Genomic DNA, 19,148 nt, shown 5'->3' with positions numbered 1-19,148 from the left:
TTAATCAAACATGGTGATTTGAATGGTGAGAGAATTAATCTCTTAGTCTCCTTAATGGACTTAGTCCTTAGCAACAACTTTTTAACCTTTGAAGGCGAACCTTTCCACCAGATTTCAGGGGTGGCTATGGGGGCAAAATGTGCCCCAGGTTTCGTCAACCTGGTTTTATTACATTGGGAGGAACTCTCTGTATTTGGTTCAAGCTATATGCAGAAGATGGTGCAATATAACCAATTCCTGGATGATATACTGATTCTCAGGGGGAGAGGGAGGGTAGTGAATCTGAGACAATGGATTTTGTGGAATATTTGAACTCAACCACTTGTTTTCTCAGATTTACTAGTAAATGGAATGACATGAGTATTGACTTCTTGGATATAAACCTTTTAAAACCACAAAGGGTTTACAGAGTAATATATTCAGGAAAAAGACTTATAGCAATTCCTTCTTACATTATGATAGTTGTCATCCGCAATACCAAAGAAAGAGTGTGGTCAAGGGCCAGATGGTCATGTCTGGTTAGTGACGATGACTGGTTTGATAAGGAAATTTAGAAGTTTATAGGGATATTTTTGGACAGGGATTATCCCCTGAAGCTCCTATTAAGAACTAGGAAGGAGGTTAGTCTTAAAAGGACTACCCAGTTTCTGCCTATTTTGTGGGGTGGCAACATTGATTCAAAAAAAGTGGACACCTCAAAAAAGTAGACTGCATGGTTCTGAGGTTTAATCACCAGGCTCCTTTTATTTTGGATACTATGCAGAGGGCATGGGAATTGTGTGTTGGAAGTAACATCAGGTAGTCTTCCATGGAGGTAGGAATGTTGAAAACATTTTGGAGTCAACTTCTGTGAATTATGGTTATTCCAGAAAGTATAAATGTGGTAGTGCAATTATTGTAGGTACATCAACGAATGGCCGTATGTTGTGTTAACAGATTATAACAAGTCTATTCCGTGCCCTGGTAGATATTCCTGTAATACTAGAATGGTGGTTTATTTAGCTACCTGTATGGGATGTCCGGCTTTTTATTTCGGAAAGACAGAAAATTGAGAGAGAATTGGGGGACTACTTAGGGCTATTAAAAACAAGGATACTTGTAATGCCGTGTACATGCATAGTACCAGTTGTTTTGAATTTAACAAATTTGTCTTTTTTGTGATAGGTTGAGTTACCCCTAGTGAAAGAGGGGGGGACGACAAGTTAAAAGTAGGCATAATGGAGACTAATTGGCAGATTAGGTTAAATGCCACTACTCTTCCAGGTATTAACAGTGGTATTTCTATGCTTCCTTATTTAAAGTTAAGAAGTTATGATATTTGATTATTTTACACACACACACACACACACACATATACATATATATATATATATATATAAATATATATATATATATATATATATATTTATTTATTTATTTTTTTTTTTTTTGAAGTTGCAAAGTCATCATTGGATGTGTATGAAATAGGTTGAAGTGTTTTTAAAGTAGTACTTTTTAAATTTGTTTTGTAGTGAATTGATTAGAGTATTACAGTTTGTAAGTTAACAAATATTATAAAATAATTTTATATGTTTAATTGATTTATGAAAAATATGCTTTTGTGGGGAATGAATCTGATTGGTCGTGGGTTTAATGATGTGATTACATTAACTCTGATGAAGCCATTGGTTTAATAGTGAAAGCGCTTAGTTGTGGAAGTTAATAAACGGACTTTCTCCTGGCTGATCTGATTTCTTCTTGTTAACCAGTGTAGCTCTTGCTGGGCTTTTCTTGTATTTGGATACCTTCTATCCAGCCTACTTTGTGTCTCTTATCCTAAAAATTTTCAATCTCCAATCACGAACAGATTTCTAGTAAAATTGCAAGATTATCCACTAACCAACCATACACCTCTCACTACTACTTTTCAGTAAAGAACTTGGTGATTGGAATTCTCCCATCTGCTTCTATCATAACTTCACATAACACACTCCATCCTCAACAAACCCACTACCCGCCTTGCCATCTCTTCTCTAGTATCCTACTCTATCCTAAATTGTTCTCTCTGAAACTCCTACCAACATCTCCTGGATGTATACAAACCTAATAAAACTACTGGCAAACTTCTGTATAAATACTCAGTATCTCATGCCTGGAACAAACTCTCTTTCAATGTAAGGTGTGTTACCCACAGAAATATCTTCAAAAAAAGAACTGACACCCTCTCAAACTCGTTGGTCGGCTGCTGCTGCCAGGACTCTACATACCACACACACACACACACACACACAGTAATACTTTTCAGCTCAAGCTCCCTAGAGTCCTCCACTATTTTGTATTTTTGCCTCACTCAAATTAGTGATGTATTAACTTATGTTTTAGCATACGTTTCAAACTATTGTATTAACTTATTTCAGTTTGTTTTAGTAAATGTTTCAAGGTATGTGTAGTTTAAAATATTTGTTTCATAATGTTTGTCATGTACTGGAGCATGTTCTTCATGTTTCACTGTTGCAGTCATTACATTTGGGTAATCCTGCTGGCAGGTTACCCTCAGCCGGCCTGAATTCCAAAGTCTTGGGTCCTGCGTCGGCTGCTGTCGCCCCTTCCCTGACGTCAGGTCGTCAGGGGTATAAAAGAAGCAGCCCACGCCATTTTTTTTTAGTCTTTCTTGCTGCGCGGTGCCCGAAGCAGAAGCAGTTCACAAGTGCTGGTCAGACAAATCCTGAGATTTTTGTGTTCGAGTTTCAGATCCGAAGTCTTCATTAAAGATAAGTACCCCGTTGGGAAAACTTTTTTCTTGCTCCAGACCGATGTCAGAAAAAGTTAATAATTGTATATCTTGTGGAAAGCAAATACCTCATAAGGACTTTCATTCTTACTGTATTCCTTGCCTAGGCCCTGACCATAACGTTTCAGGTTGTTGGTTTTGTGCTAGATTTAACCAACGCACTATTAAGCGTCTGTATGATTTTGCATTAAACTACTTTGGGCGCAGGTTTAATTATCCAGAAATGTCGGATAGCCATCCGACTACCAGAGTTCACAAAAAACGCATAGAAAAAGATAGACAATCAAGGCCCAAAACCGATGACTAAGCTTCTCCTAAGCCAGTCACCGGTTCTCAGTGAGGCACTTTCGCAGCCCCTGACGCCCGCTACTTTAGAGTCGCAGGCCGCTACCGACTCACACGTGGAGTCTGCTATGCCGCTGGAAACTCAAAAGTATTGGAGCCTCGGACAGTATTCCTTCAGATGGGTCTGGAGCCGCTGAGCAGGCACCGGCTTCTGAGGGTTTATTCAGACCTAAACATCTATACATTAAACCGACTTCTGCTTCAAAGGCAAAGATTAAAGCACCTTCAAAGACAAAGAAACAAACTCAAGAGCCATGTGGACAGGCCTCCATGCCCAAAAAACAGATGCTCAAAATGGCCGAAGACTTGATTACCATGATCAGGGGTTCCCATCCCCCTCCTAATAAGAGGCCTAGGCAAGAGGCAGACTATGAATCTTCAGATCAGGTTTCTATTTCTTCTGATTCCTCTTCTGACTAGGAATATTCTCTTCCCCCCATGAGGATTCTGATGCTGAAGAATCTATTCCTTCAGCTTCTCCTCCTGAGGACTATTCTTTTGTGGAAACCTTACATACCATGAGGGCGCATTTCCACTGGGAGAGCCAAGATTTTTCAGAATCTAAGAGGAGGCTCAGGGACTTCCTTTTACTTCCTCAACACAGGCCTCTAGCCATTCCACCTGTGTTGGACATTGTAGATGTGTTTTCAGAGTCTAGTCTGACCCCTGACTCCTTACCTCCAGCTCCTGTTAAGCCTGACCGATATTACAGGGTTCCTGACTCTCACAAATTCCTTTTCAAAAACCCTGCTGCAGACCCAGAAACTATTTCACAGGGTCCTAAAGGGGTTAAGGCTTTTGCTGCAAAAACCCTACCCCCCCTCTGACAGATTCAAGGGCACTGGATTGATGGGGAAAAAAGGTTTACACATCTGCTACCTTGGCTATAAGGGCCTTAAACCGTCAGTTTCATATGCTTAAATATCAGCAACATGTCATGGCATTACTTAAACAGAAAATGTTAAACTCTGAATGTGCAGAAAACAAGGAAATGTAGGATTTATTGCATGCAGCTGAACAAGTTGGAAAATATACTTTGCAGTGTGGTTTTGATTATCTGGAGGCCTCCTGCAGGGCCGCAGTTACTGGTTCTGTAATTAGGAGACATGCTTGGTTAAAGGAACAAAATCTGCCTGATCGTGTCAAAGTTAAATTATTAGATGCACCTTTACAGCATGATACTTTGTTTGGTGTTAAGGCAGAAGTGTTAAAAGAAAATGGAGGCCAAAGCTAAATCTATGCAAACTCTCAAAGATTTTTTTACAAGTACAGCCACCTTGGTTTAGTAGACACTGGCCTACCAAGAATTGGTCCTTTCCTGTGTCAGACAGACCTCAAAGGGGCAGATCAAGATGCCCTAGAGGCAGATCCCAGGCACAAGGTTCATACAGGTCAAAACAATGGGGTGCTTCTACCTCCAAAAGTGGAGAAGACAAATCACAACCTTACAGGAAAGTCCCAATGACTTCCCCCTGCCTGCAGCAAGCACTTATTTCCTGGCAGCACCCTTAGGGGGAAAATTAGCACTTTTTTCTCAAAATTGGCACATTATAACCCAGGACAAGTGGGTTCTAAATATCGTGTCACAAGGCTATAAGTTCCATTTCCATACCCTGCCAAAGGCAGACGGCTGGCCAGATCTGCCAAAAAATCAATGGGCAGAGGCACAAAAACAAGTCTCATCCCTCATGGACATAAGGGCAATTCAAGAAGTGCCAGAGCAAAAGCGGGTTTCATGGATTTTACTCAGACTGTTCTTGGTATCCAGAAAGGACAAGGCCTGGAGGCCAATACTTGACCTATCTATTCTGAGCACATTCCTGGATATACCAAAATTCAAAATGTTGACTTTGCAGCAGCTTCTGCCCGTGCTGAGCAAGAACGCTTGGCTGGTAACTTCAGACCTAAAAGAGGCATACCTGCATGTCCCAGTCAGACAGATATGCAGATGATACGTCAGATTCAAGATTGGCTCAATGCATTACCAATTCTCTGCACTGCCATTTGGCTTATCTACTGCGCCCAGGGTCTTTACTAAGTGCCCGGCACCAGTAATTGCATTTTGCAGACAGAGGAATACAAATATATCCTTACTTGGATGACTGTCTAATTCAAGCAGAGAACAAGGACATCCTTCTACAGCATCTGGCGTTTGTGAAAAAACTTCTAACATGCCTAGGGTACACAGTCAACAAAAAGAAATCCAAGCTAGTACCCTCTCAAGAGATAATATTCCTGGGTGCAAGCTTAAATACAACTGCCCAGATGGCTTATCTCACGCCAGACAAACAAAGGCAACTGATTACCTATTTCAGAATGTTGGCAACAAAGGCCCAGTTATCTGCAAGAAAAATTCTGCAGGCTTTGGTCCTCATGGCATCCTGCATCTTACTAATTCCATATGCAAGACTGCATATGAGGAAACTTCAGTGGTACCTAAAAAGTGTTTGGATTCAACATTGCCACAGCCTGGAAACTATAATTACTCTCATTCCCTGCCTGCAACAGGATTTTCAGTGGTAGGCAAAGGATTGTCAGCAAAACAAGGGACAGCCATTCACATTACCGCCCATATGGCAGGAAGATGCATTCAGGGCACATGGACCTCAAACCAAATGCATCTACATATCAATCAAAAAGAGATGCTAGCTGTTCAAAATGCCCTGACAGCCTTCAAGGACCTACTTCATCCAGGACAACTACTGATAAAGACAGACAACACCACGGTCATGTAGTATATAAACAAGCAGAGGGGCACACATTCTTACCCCCTTTGCAGACTAGCCATGACTTTGTGGGACACAGCATTGACTTACCAAGTACATCTGCAGGCACAATTCCTGCCAGGAAGTAAAAATACTCTGGCAGACGAACTAAGCAGAAACCTCATGGATCCCCACGAGTGGCAGCTGGATCCACAAGTCTTCAGCATAACAAGGAAATGGGGATGCCCAGACATAGATCTATTTGCCTCTCCTCACAACTACCAACTGAAAAGATTCTGCACAAGGATTTATCACAGACAAGCATGGAAATTGGACGCCTTATCCCTCAACTGGAAAAACCTATCCGTATATGCCTTTCCCCCTCTGCCTCTCCTCCCCAAGGTACTCCTAAAGGTCAGACAGGAGAAGCCAAAGATGATACTGATTGCCCCAGACTGGCCCCGCCAGCACTGGTACCCAATATTAAGGAGCTTGTTTCAATGCCCCAGCTTGGACCTTACCTCAAGTATCTCATCTACTGTCCAAGCAAAATAATCAGATCCTGCACAGCCAACTCAGGACTTTAAACCTGGCAGCATGGTGGATAATGTAGTCATACAAAACACACCTCTCAGCAAAGCTGTGATTGATGTCATTTTGGAAGCCAGAAGGCCTAGTACTAGAAAATCTTATGCTGGAAAATGGAAGAGATCCTGTGCTTGGAACCAGGCACAAGAACCGATACAGCTGTGCCAAATATTCCTCAAATTTTACAATAATTAACTGAGATGCTGGACAAAGGCCTATCTTTCTCCTGTATTAAAATTCATGCCTCTGCCATTTCGTCTCATTACAATGCAGCACCACCAGTCTTTTCTCATCCATTATTAAAACAGTACCTCAGAGGAGCCAAAAATTTAAGGCCTCCAAGGAGATCACCAGTGCCTGCATGGGACCTCAACTATGTCTTGGTAAAACTCACCCTGCCTCCTTTTGAGCCTGCTGCTACTGCTGATATAAAGTTTTTATCTTGGAAAACAGCTCTGCTCCTAGCAGTAACTTCTGCAAGACGAGTTTCAGAGCTACAGGCACTCATGGCTGTGGAACCTTTTATCATTTTTTATCCGGACAGGGTCTCCCTGAGGACAAACCCAACATTTATGTCTAAAGTGGTGTCCCGTGTGGCTCTTAACCAAACCATTCATCTGACAACTTTTTATCCAAATCCACAGAACAAGGGGGAAAAAATTCTGCATTCTTTGGACGTACACAGCTTAGATTCTACTTGGACAGAACCAAAGCTTTCAGAAAGACGGAGCAATTATTAGTGGCATATGCTGCAGGATCACAAGGAAAGCTATCTCAAAGCAGACTATTTCAAAGTGGATAGACCACTGCATTCGTTTCTGCTACTTATACCATGGCAAGCCAGTGCCGAAGGGCATTAAGCCACATTCCACCAGAGCTGCAGCCACTCCAGCAGCCTTTCTCAGGGGAGCACCAACCAAAGCCATTTTAGAGGCAGCTACTTGGAGTTCCGTGCACACCTTTACAAAGCACTATCATCTGCCACTCTACTTTAAATCCAGGGCAGGCTTTGCACTGCAGTTCTGCAGGGCCTCATAGCCGCTCCTAATGCCGTTTAGCTCCAGCCTCCCAACCATAGCTTTTGGGAATCTACCCAAATGTAATGACTGCAACAGTGAAACACTAAGAACATAGTACAGTTGTGTACATGTACCATAAATGTAGATGTTAGAGTGTATTCACTGTTGCAGTCCAGGTTACCCACCCGCCAACCCCCTTTTCTTCTAATGGAACCTATCTTTCCTTCTCTGATTAACCTGTGTGGTGTATTTGCTTGTAGATGAAGGTAAAGTTTATATTGGTGCATGTAATTTTATATATAGATATAAATTTTGGCTACTCTTTTAGGGGGGGCACCTGACATCTGGGGCAAGAAAAACTAAAGAAAATGGCGTTGGCTGCTTCTTTTATACCCCTGATGACCTGACGTCAGGAAAGGGGTGACAGCAGCCTATGCAAGACCCAAGACTTTGGAATTCAGGCTGGCTGAGGGCAACCTGCCAGCGGGATTACCCAAATGTAATGACTGCAACAGTGAATACACTCAACATCTACATTTATGTTAAGTGTACACAACTGTACTTTTTCTCCTCTGGTCTCCACCGAATATGGTTTCAGGCTCAGTTGGACCAACCTAGTTAACAAATGTAAAATAAATAAGTAGTGGTAATCGTAAGATTGATTTTTCAGGTTGTTTTAGATCAAACTGTAAATCTTGAAAGTTTTTGACTCTGAGGAAGAGTTGAACTGGAAGGAATATGTGTGGCATTTTAGATTAGATGCATGTTACCCTCCAGGCCTAAATGACAGAAAATTTTTAAGTGTTTTTAAAGAGATAGAGAATTAAGCATTATTTGAAGTCTAAGTTAATTGTATAAATATGCTGTTTGATTTTTGTTTCATTCAGTCTGAAGAAGTCTCGTGAAGAAATTAAAGCACTTACTGGATGTGGATATGAGCATACCTTTCAACTGTAGAGATTTTTTTTACAGATTATCCAGATTTCTGCCTCCTATTTTTTTGGCCTGTTTTCTGGCAAATTGGTGAAAAATCGTTCAAGACTGAAGTTAGAAAATAGTGGCAGAGTGAACTTTAAAGACATGCGGATGTCATGGATATAAAATGTTTACACCCCTGTTAAAATGCCAGTGTTTTGTGATATAAAAAATGTGACCACAGTAACTTTTTCCACCTTTAATGTGACCTATAACCTGTACAATTCAATTGAAAAACAAACAAATCTGTTGGGGGGAAAATGTAAAAAAATAAAAAGCATACAATACGCCGGTTGCATAAGTGTGCACGCCCTTAAACTAATACTTTGTTGAAGCACCTTTTGATTTAATTACAGCATTCAGCCTTCTTTAGTAGGAGTCATAGGTTCATAGGTTGATACTAGGCTATCTGCCCTAGGGCATTTATAAGCCTAGCCAGAGTGTGTTTTGCTATCGCCACCCTTTTAGATTAGTTGACTGTGCCTCTGTATAGTAGGTCACAGAAGATAGCCCTTTTAAGGTTAGTTTACTGTGCCTCTCTAGTAGGGACACAGAAGAGATCCCAGGGGTAAACCTATGATCTCCCATCCACTCGTCAAGATTTCTCTTGAAGAGGGTCATTGAGGGGCTCTGCCTAACATGGATTGGGATTTTGTTCCAGAGTGAGGGGAGCCTCAGGGATATGAATCTGTCCCTCCAGCATATCCTATTTATTTCTGTGCTAAGGTTCAAGTCCCTGGAGCGTGTAGCTCTAAGGGATTTGGATTTCCTGAGGTGGAGCATGTCCATTAATTCTGGTTTGGACATGGCTTTATACGTCCGGCACAGATCGCCTCTGAGTAGGCGGTAAGCAACTGAGTAGAGCTGGAGTTTCTTTAGCCTAACTGCATAGGGCATCTGTTTGAGTCCCTTTATCCTCTTGGTGAGGTACTTTTGGGGTCTTTCCAGTTGCTGCAGGTGTCTGGTAAGATACATCCCAAATGGGGCATTGTATTCAGTTATGGGCCTGATGAGTAGAGGAACACAATGACCTCTCTTGATCTAGATGTGAACCCTTTCATAATAAGGTGGGCTATATAGAAGGTCTTTCTAACCACTTTGGCAACGTAATTGTCAAAGGAGAGATTGCAATCTACTTGGGTCCCCAGATCCCTAATTCCGTACTTAATGGATTGCCACCTATGTTATAATTTGTGGGCACTTTGTTTTTCCCAAAGGGGATGACTATGCACTTTTTGGCATTTAGCTTTAGGCCATGGCTCTGGCACCATTTATCCATCTCTGTGAGACCCTTTTGGAGGATGCTTGTGTCGGTCTGCGAGTCGATTATGGCACCCAGTTTGCAGTCATCTGGGAACTTGGTCAGCCACAGTCCTCCCGTGTTAGCCTGTACCTCAGAGAAATATATAACAAGAAAATAAAAAGAAAATAAATACCTGCTGAATAAAGCACCTTTGGTAAAGGTCAGTGGTCCAGTCCATAAAGTCCAGTGGTCGTTCATCTTACAGCTATTGGTGCATCTCTTGGTTACTTTACACATTCAGAGAAGTATATACCAAACGAGAGGTCCCAGGACTGAGCCTTTTGGGACGCCACTTGTAACTGGTTTAGAGTCTGACATGGCACCTGCAATTCTGACCATGTGGATTCTATCCCTGAGCCAGTTTGCAACCCATCTTGTGACATAAGGGTTGATATTTAAGCTGGTGAGCTTATTTATGCTGCCCGAGTGGGGTATTGTGTCTAAGGCTTTTGCGAGGTCCAGGTAGGCTGTGTGGACTACCTTCCCTTCATCTATGGCCTTGGTGACTGTTTCAAAGAAGTTGACCAGGTTCAAGAGGCAAGATCTGCCCTTAAAGCTGAATTGGGTAGGATCCAGTGTTTGGAGGTTCCCAATGTCTTTGTTTGAGTTCCATGATGATACGCTCCATAGCTTTGCAGACCAGGCTAATCAGGCTTATAGGGCGATAGTTTCCGGGGTCCGTTGTGGCACCACCTTTGTGGAGGGGGACCACTGTTGCTGTACGCCATTCCTTGGGTACATATCCTGTAGTAAGGCTGAGATTGAACAGTAAATTTATGTGAGGGTTCGGTTCTTCTTGGAGCTCATGTAAGACGCAGCCCGGGACACCATCCGGTCCCATTGATGCTGTGTTTTTTGCTTTGGAGAGGGCAGCTCTCACCTGTACATCTGTGATGTCAGGGAGGCTACACTCTGTTGGGATAAACATTTACTCTTTTGGGGGGGGAAGGGGTGGGGGACGTTTGCACTGAACCTATCTGCCCGGATGTTGGCAGTGTCTGGGTTCAGTGTATTTTTTGTTATTTTGCACTAACTCAGAGCATATCTGGGAGTTGCCACCCAGGTTCCAGACATAACTAAAGGCCTTGTGATTATCTTTAGCGTCTTGTGCAATTTTTCTTTCAAAGCTGGCCTTAGATGATTTTATGAGGGATCGTAGTTTCTTGCTAGTACTGATCAGAGATGCCTTCCCTTTTTGGGATTTTGCTGTATCATGTAGTAGCTTCCTCCTTCTGTTGTATAGCTTATTTATGGCTGGGGTCCACCAGACAGGTCTCCTGCCTTTGGAGGATTGAGTCTTGGTTTTATTTGGGATAGTACGATCCATGCATTCCTGTAAGTGTTCATAGAATGCGTCTGTAAAGGATTCTACAATTTGGGCCTTATTTTCCACTGGCCCGGGGGCTTTGAAGGATTCCACCTCGGTTTTGAGAAGTGTGAAGTTTGCTTTTCAGAAGTTCTTCACCGTGGTTTCTTTGGCTGGGGGAGGGGACGGAATATGGATGTCCAGTAAGATTAATTTACGGTCAGATCTTACCAATGAGGGGTATACCTCTGGTATGGAACAGAATCCCCATGTTGGTGATGATCAGGTCCAATATGTTTTCCCCTCTTGGAGTGTTGACCAGTTCCATAGCATTTGAGTTTATAAATTCTAGGAACCGTTGGGCGAGGGTGTTGGGGCTTGAGTAGTGCTCCCAGTCTATGTTTGGGTAGTTGAAGTCACCCAATATAATGATGTTTGGAGAGACCTTCATATTCTCCAGTGTTTTCAGGAAAGCCAAGTGGGGTTCCTGAATTTGGGAGGGTTGTCTGTAGCAGGCTTCAAACTGAAAGGCAGTTTTGCCCACTGTTAGTTGCACATGGATGGTCTCCGATGCTTCGTGCAGTGCCACTAACCTGGAGGTGTGGGTATCTTTGAGGAATATGGATACTCTCCCTCCTTTTGTGGTTCGGTCCGAATTTTGGGGCCGAAAAGCATGGTAGGAAGTATAACTTGGTAGTGCTGGGGTGCTCTCAGAAGCCTTGAACCAGGTTTCTGTTACTGCACAGATATCGATATTCTCCATACTGAGGAGAGCCTCAAGTGCGTGCATCTTGAGGTTTAGACTTCTGGCGTTGAGCAGCATTACCCTTAGTTTCTTTTTCCTTGTGTTGCCTATGGAGGTGGGTTTGTCTTTTGAGCCTTGCCTAAAAAAGGCACTATGGGTCTGGCAAGAGCCTTAGCCAGTATTCAAAAGCCCAGGGTTGACAGGTGCAAGCCATCCCTAGCGAAGCAACGTGGCTTGTCGAGCATGTCATCCCAGGCTGACAGACACTGGATCCCCTTTGAATGACACCAATACTTTAGCCAATTGTTAAAATTGATCATTTTGTCTTTATACTGTGACATAGTCTCAGCATAGCACATCTAGACATGGCAATATTTGCCCACTCTTCCTTGCAAAATCATTCCACATCTGTCCAATTGCGAGGGCATCTCTTCTGCACAGCTCTCTTCAGGTCAGCCCACTGATTTTCTATTGGATTTAGGCCTGGGCTCCATCCCAAAACTGTAATCTTCTTCTGGTGAAGCCATTCTTTTGTTGATTTGGATGTAAGCTTGGGGTCATTGCCGTGTTGAAAGGTGAAATTCCTCTTCATCTTCAGCTTTCTAGCATACGCCAGGAGGTCTTGGACCAAAAGTGACTGGTATTTGGAACTGTTCAGAATTCCCTCCACCTTGACTAAAGCCCCAATTCCAGCTGAAGAAAAGCAACCCCAAAGCATGATACTACCACCACCATGCTTGACCGTGAAGATGGTTTCTTTTGGTGATGCGAAGTGTTGTGTTTGTGCCAAACGTACCTTTTGGAATTGTGGCCATAAAGTTTAACCTTGGTCTCATCAGACCATAACACATTTTCCCACATGCTTTTGGAAGACTTGATGTACTGTTTTGCAAATTCTATCCTGGCCTGAATGTTTTTCTGTGTAAGAAAAGGATACCGTCTTGCAACCCTACCCCATAGTCCGGACATATGGAGAATACAGGAGATTGTCACATGTACTGCACAAGTACTTGCCAGAAACTCCTGCAGCTCCTTCAGTATTGCTATTAGTCTCTTGGCAGCCTCCCTTACCAGTTTTCATCTGGTCTTTTCATCAATTTTGGAGGGACGCCCAGTTCTTTGCAACATCACTGTTGTCCCATATTTTCTCCACTTTTTGAAGTCTGTCTGCACTGTGTTCCATGGTATATCCAATGCTTTGGAAATTTTTTGTATCCTTCTCCTGACTGATACTTTTCAACAATGAGATCCCTTTGATGCTTTGTAAGCTCTCTGCAAACCATATTTTTTGCTGCTGTATTGGGCAACTGAGTAAATGTTAGGAAAATCCTACTAGGACACCTAAACTTTATTTGGGGTTAATCAGAGTCTCTTTAATTGATGGCAGGTGTGTACCCAAGAAGACTGAATGCTATAATTAAATGAAAAGGTGCTTCAACAAAGTATTAGTTTAAGGGTATGCATACTTATGCAACCACGTTATTGTAAGTTTTTTATATTTTTCACCTAACAGATTTGTTTGTTTTTTCAATCGAATTGTACAGGTTATAGGTAACATTAAGGGGGGGGGAGTTTTGAAATGACTTATTGTGGTCTTATTTTTTATATCACAAAAATCTGGTATTTTAACAGGGGTGTGTACACTTTTTTTTATATCCACTCTAGGTGGATCTTGTCACGTTGCACTAAAAAGGACATAAATTAATATCTTGCTGTTGTCTGGTGTAAATATTGTTTTTATTAATCAGGAATTAAGTGAAGCATGGTTAAACTCCTGAAATATTTTTTTTTTCCATTGAATACTGTTGGAATGTTTACCTTCTGTGAATGACTATCCTTCGACTTACAAGGTCTTAACAATAAATGTTTTTCTTGAATTAAAATTTCCATTTTACCCCCTTTACATGAGGAACATTTTCTAAAGCATAACCTTGCCATCTCTGGCCATTATAATATCTGCTTTCACTGGGTAACATTAGCTGTAATGAATCACAATTATGAAAAATGCAGCCGCATATGGCAAGGTTGATAACTTCGTGGGGTGCATTTCTCAGAAGGCAAGTCTTAAGTGTGTATGAATGGGTACCTTGTTTGATTTGCAGGAAATAATGCAAGTAGCAGTTATGTTACTCTTTGATCTCTAAGCGCATGTACTCTTTCTAGATAGCTACAACATAAAACTTTCATTAAATGGTTTGAACTGGGGAGACTGAATTGTATCAGAGTAAACATTTGTTGTGTTTTATGTTTTTGATCCATAAGTGGTACGCTGCTTGAGTTTCTTCTTATTGATTTGAAGGTACCTCAGTTCTCATTTTCTCGTCTGGCTGGTGCCGATGTTGTTCTTGGTGTTGAGATGACAAGTACTGGAGAGGTGGCTTGCTTTGGAGAAAATCGTTATGAGGCTTACTTGAAGGCTATGCTAAGCACTGGTTTCAAAATACCAAAGGAAAACATCCTTTTGTCCATTGGTAGCTACAAGGTAACCTTTTTATTACAGGCCTTGTTTAGTGCATTTGTAAGCATGCCAGTTAGCATTGGTTTTTTTATTTGTGATGTGCCAAGGAGATTCAGTAAATTATTTGCACAGTTTTTATGAAATAGTGTCACTGTTTTTATTGTTGAATATTGTAGACTTGTTACTGCTGTTAATTTTTGACTAATCATGTTAGTGTTACCGTATTCGGATGACAACATTTACATACAGTAATGCTACAGACCTTTTACACAATTTAGAGAAAAAAAACTCAATTATTTTATTGTCCTACAGATATGTGAAACAGATTGTTCAGTGCAGCATTGTAGTACTTGGAATCATTATCCAATTTGTTAACAGGGTACATAGTCCCTTTTCAGGGGTGACCCTGGAACAATGATCAGTTAAATTACTTGCTGAAGGTCACACAGGAGGCAAATGAGGGCTGAAGGAATTAAACCCTTTACTGCAAGAACTACAAATTGCAATCTTAACCTCTGGGCCAGTTGCCAGACTTGAAATAGTATTTCTGAGAATGCTTTGCTGTATGTTAGAATTCTCTTAGCCATGCATCATATACAAGTGTAGTCATCTTCATTTGCACTAGTGTACACTTATTTTAGTTATGACAGAGTTGTCTTAGTAGTGCAAGTGTAACACTATGAATCCTTCTTTGTGGGTTCAATTTCATTCATACTGTCTTCATTCGAATTCTGTAGTTTAATCACCAAAGATTCCTTGTTCTGGGGTGCATGTACTGTATACTGGCATTTACTGTGGTGACCTGTACCATACTAGAACAGGTAGCCTAGCCTAAAGCCACTGAAGGCTTCAAAATATTACTGCAGCATTCAGGTAACTGCAAGACCCACATCTGCACTGTTTTGTTGTCTGAGAGGTTTGCACTGTGCAGCTTCCTTGCAAGTTTCAGTCTGGAAACTCACTGACATAGGAAGGAGAAATTCCTGACCAGTCTTTCCATTTCGGGGTTTGACATAGCTGATTTTGGGCAGCTTTAAGAGAAGCAGCAGATCCACCTTTTCCTCTGTCATTTTTGAATTGCCATCAAGAAGTTAAACAAGTAGCGAACAGACCTCCGTTTTCTCCTTTTTAGAGGAAAGTCACTTGCACAAATAGCCATCTCACTCCCCATGCATCTTGACTTTGTCCTTGACTAATGAAAGGTCAACCTTTTAACTGTCCATAACTCAGTGGATGTCTTCTATTCACATGTTGCAGTATTTTCACTTGTGGGATTCTCTGCCTCAAGCGACCCAAACATCCGGCTCCTATTCCAAAACTTAAGTCTGGTTGTTGTCAGGTGCATGTGATGTCACTCGCAGGGCTATAAACCTTGGGCCATAAATGTGAAGTCAGCATGCACAGACCTCAGAGCCTCTCTCCCACAGTTGAACATCAGCTTGCTTCTTTTGCTCCATGCTTCAGAAGATGATAAAGGTAAGTACCCCATTGGGGATTCTTCATTTTCACTTGGGCTTAGGTTGCTGTTGCTTTTTTATAGCCAATGTCCTCTAGGAAGGGAAAATGTAAGTGCGGTTGGCAAATTCCACACAAGGATTCCCATGAACTTTGTCTTTTCTGCCTAGACCAATCCCACAACCATATGACCTGTAATATTTGTCAGTCGTTCATCCTTGAAACCCTGTGCAGTCATCTAGCAGCCCTTAAATTGTTGGTGGAAAACCAATGACTCAAGCATTTGGCCCTAGGGTATGGATCCTGAACCGGCCATCGAGGTGGAGCTGCCTAAAAAAGGTGGTCAAAGTTTCAAGGCCTTCTATTTCTGAGCCTTTGATGTCAGACATTTTGCCAGCTACTTGTCTAGAGGCTGAGAGACATACAGAAGAACTAGCGACTTTGGCGGAAGCCGCCCTAGAATCTCCAGTTGGAACATCCACAGTGGTTACTACAACGTCTACCTCTGACAATGTTGAGGGGGAAACCGGGCTTGGCCAGATGGCCACCTACAGTTTCAGACCATGGTTCTTTGGCCACAGGCCTGACACCTGATACTATGCTTTTTCCTTTCCACACAACCTCAAAGGCAACCCCACTGAAGAGAAAACAGAAAACTAAACATCTGTCTACTACAACAGAAGGCCAGCCCCAGACTGACGGACTTTTTCCAGTCTGTGATTCAGGCCTTTTTGGCCCTCAGGCCCACTGCCTGTCATACCCCAACCCTCCCTGTCCTTAGCCCTAGGCCAGCCTCAGCTACTTTCATCCCCCTAGCTCACACTCAGAAGAAAGATTTCTCTTTCTCCTCCTCGGATGAATCACTCACATACACTTCTCAGCTGGCATCCCCCCTGGAGTATTGTTCTCCAGCCGAAGATTCTCTGGAAGGATACTCCCCAGGTGAAGATATTACCTTTGGAGAACTATCTCCAAAATGAGGGAGTGCTTCAGATCCACCCTTATTATTGAGATTGGAGGTGAAACTTTTTCTTAAGGGGGTTCTCCATATCAAACCTCCTTCTCCATGGGACCTGAACTTCGTACTGGAGAAACTTACCACTGCCCCCTTTGAACCGGCAGTTTCTGCCACTTTAAAGATGTATACCTTGAAGACTGTCTTTTAATGGCCCTTGCTTCTGCTAGGAGAGTCTCTAAGCTGCAAGTGTTCATGGCCACTCCACCCTACACTATCTTCCACAAAGACAGGATAACTGCATACCAATCCCTCCTTCATGCCCAAAGTGGTCAGTGAACCGTCCCTTAACTAATCTATCCATTTACCCACCTTTTCCCTTCACCACAGAATAACAGTGAGATAGTACTCCATTCCTTGATGATCACAGTCAGCTGAGGTTTTATCTTTTCAAGATCAGTCCGCTCTTTGTGTCATTTCATCCCAGGGCCCTGGGAAAAGTTGTATCCAAACGGACAATCTCCTCCTGGATATAAAAAAACTCTATAACCTTCTTTTACTCTTTCCATGGTAGTTACCCCACACTGTTAAAGCACACTTAGTAGAGCAGTGTGGCCTCTTCAGGAGCCTTTCTCAAAGGCCTGGACACTGCCACTATCCTAGAAGCAACCACATGGCCCTCTGTACATACCGTCACCAAGCATTATAAATTTGACAACATCTCCAGAGCCAGGGCAGGATTTGCAAGAGCTATCCTCCACCGTTTCCTGAAGACTTGCTACCTTTTCCTCCACCCTTTGTCCTGCTTCAGCTGTGGTACTCTCCCACAAGTGAGAATACTGCAGCATGTGAATAGAAGGGCGTAGATTAGTTGTGTAAAATCTTACCATGACTATAGATGTCCTTCTCTTCCATGTTGCAGTATTCCTTCCCTCCCTCCTGTTCCTCTAAAGGATCTTTTCCCTGTCTGGATGGCATCCTTCCTGTATCCTTAGACTATTGCCCAACTGGACAGACAGTTCTGAGGTATGTGCTTGCGGACGTCACATTTATGGCCCTTCGTGTGACATCCCACGCAGCTGACCGAGTCACCTGAGGTGGAGGATCCCACAAGTGAGAATACTGCAACATGGAAGAGAGAGGACATCTATGGTTATGGAAAGATTTTACACAAGTAATTTTCCAAAATGAAGAATGAATGGTACTCCACGATAATCGAAGCAGACCCACATAATAGAAGGCTAAAACACTTTATTTCACAGGATAAAGTAAGTGCTTTCGCGTTTGCATAAATGCTTTATCAGACTTTGTTACATTACATAAAAACTCCATTTAAATGCTATTACTCATATGCGATAACCAGTAAAATCCTGCATCTAAATTCCTAATTAAAAATTAAAGTGCCCATATATATGTATATATCTTACAGACACATTTAAAAACACTTGGCAACCATAGCTCTTAATTCATAGCTTGGGAAGCATGTGTACACATACAAACAAAGTAAATATCATTCAACTAGAAGAGGGACTTTTCCTTGTCGCCACTGTAATCAGTGTAGCTATATAGCTAGTACCAATAGTTTCATACACCCTGTTACACATCTATAGCTAGTACCAATAGTTTCATACACCCTGTTACACATCTGAAATATGAATTTCAGCAGTATACAGATTGTAGATCAAGGAATGTGGTCTATTTAGCTATATGTCAAAAATGCAGTAGTTTCTATGTTGGGAAGATGAACAGGACCCCGAGAGAAAGAATAAGAGAACACATTTATGCCATTAGTAGAGAGAATGAGGGTAACGCAATAGCTAGACATGTTATTCATAATGACACAACACATAACTTTAAGATGTTCTTCATCTCACATTGCTGCAGTCCTTACTTATGGGTAGTCCGCTGTCCTCGGTCGGCCCGAATACCAAAGTATTAGGCTGACGTCGGTCATGGGCGCCTAGATCTGACATCAGAGCGTCAGGGTATAAAGGCGCATGACCGACGTCATATCCTCAGTCTTTTTTGCCGCATGGTCCGATGCAGAAGCAGCGTTGCAAGTGCCGTTCGGCGTTCTGAAATTTTTCGCTGGAGTTTCAGACCGATACCAAGTTGGCTAAGTACTCGTTGGGGAATATTTTTGTTTTTCTTGCCTCAGTTACTTACCGGATGTCAGAAAAAGTGAATAATTGTATTTCTTGTGGGAAACAGATACCGCATAGGGATTACCACTCGCTTTGTATTCCTTGTTTGGGACCGGAGCACGTAGTCGGGTGTCGGTTTTGTGCTAGGTTTAATAAGCGCACTATAAAACGGAGGTTAGATTGCGCTAGGTTAGTCTTTGGCAAGAGGTGTAATTATAATATGCCGCCGGATGTTCCGGCGCTTCTACTAAGAAGCGCAAAGACAAATCTTTAAAGCCTAGGCAGGATGATTCGTCCGTTCGGACGCCGGACCTTTAGAAGCTACAGCTGAACAGGTGGATCCGGCTGAAGTTTCTGTTGAGTCCCAGGGGAAACTTTGA

At 42.3% G+C, this 19,148-nt stretch overlaps 1 protein-coding gene across 1 annotated transcript in view; it reads left to right on the top strand.

The window, feature by feature from the left end:
* Nucleotides 1-19,148, top strand: part of CAD (carbamoyl-phosphate synthetase 2, aspartate transcarbamylase, and dihydroorotase) — a gene marked incomplete in the record, with an annotated part of 2,299,829 nt that overhangs the window by 1,305,622 nt on the left and 975,059 nt on the right. The window contains 1 exon segment of the mRNA XM_044075466.1: nt 14,056-14,238. Within this exon segment, the coding sequence (XP_043931401.1) occupies nt 14,056-14,238 (183 nt within the window).

Source organism: Protopterus annectens, chromosome 6.part1 (assembly GCF_019279795.1).
Source record: "Protopterus annectens isolate FY-2018-M chromosome 6.part1, PAN1.0, whole genome shotgun sequence".
Taxonomy (NCBI): Eukaryota; Metazoa; Chordata; order Ceratodontiformes; family Protopteridae; genus Protopterus; species Protopterus annectens.
Note: the sequence above shows the minus strand (reverse complement) of the source record. Positions and strands in the feature narration are given on the sequence as shown.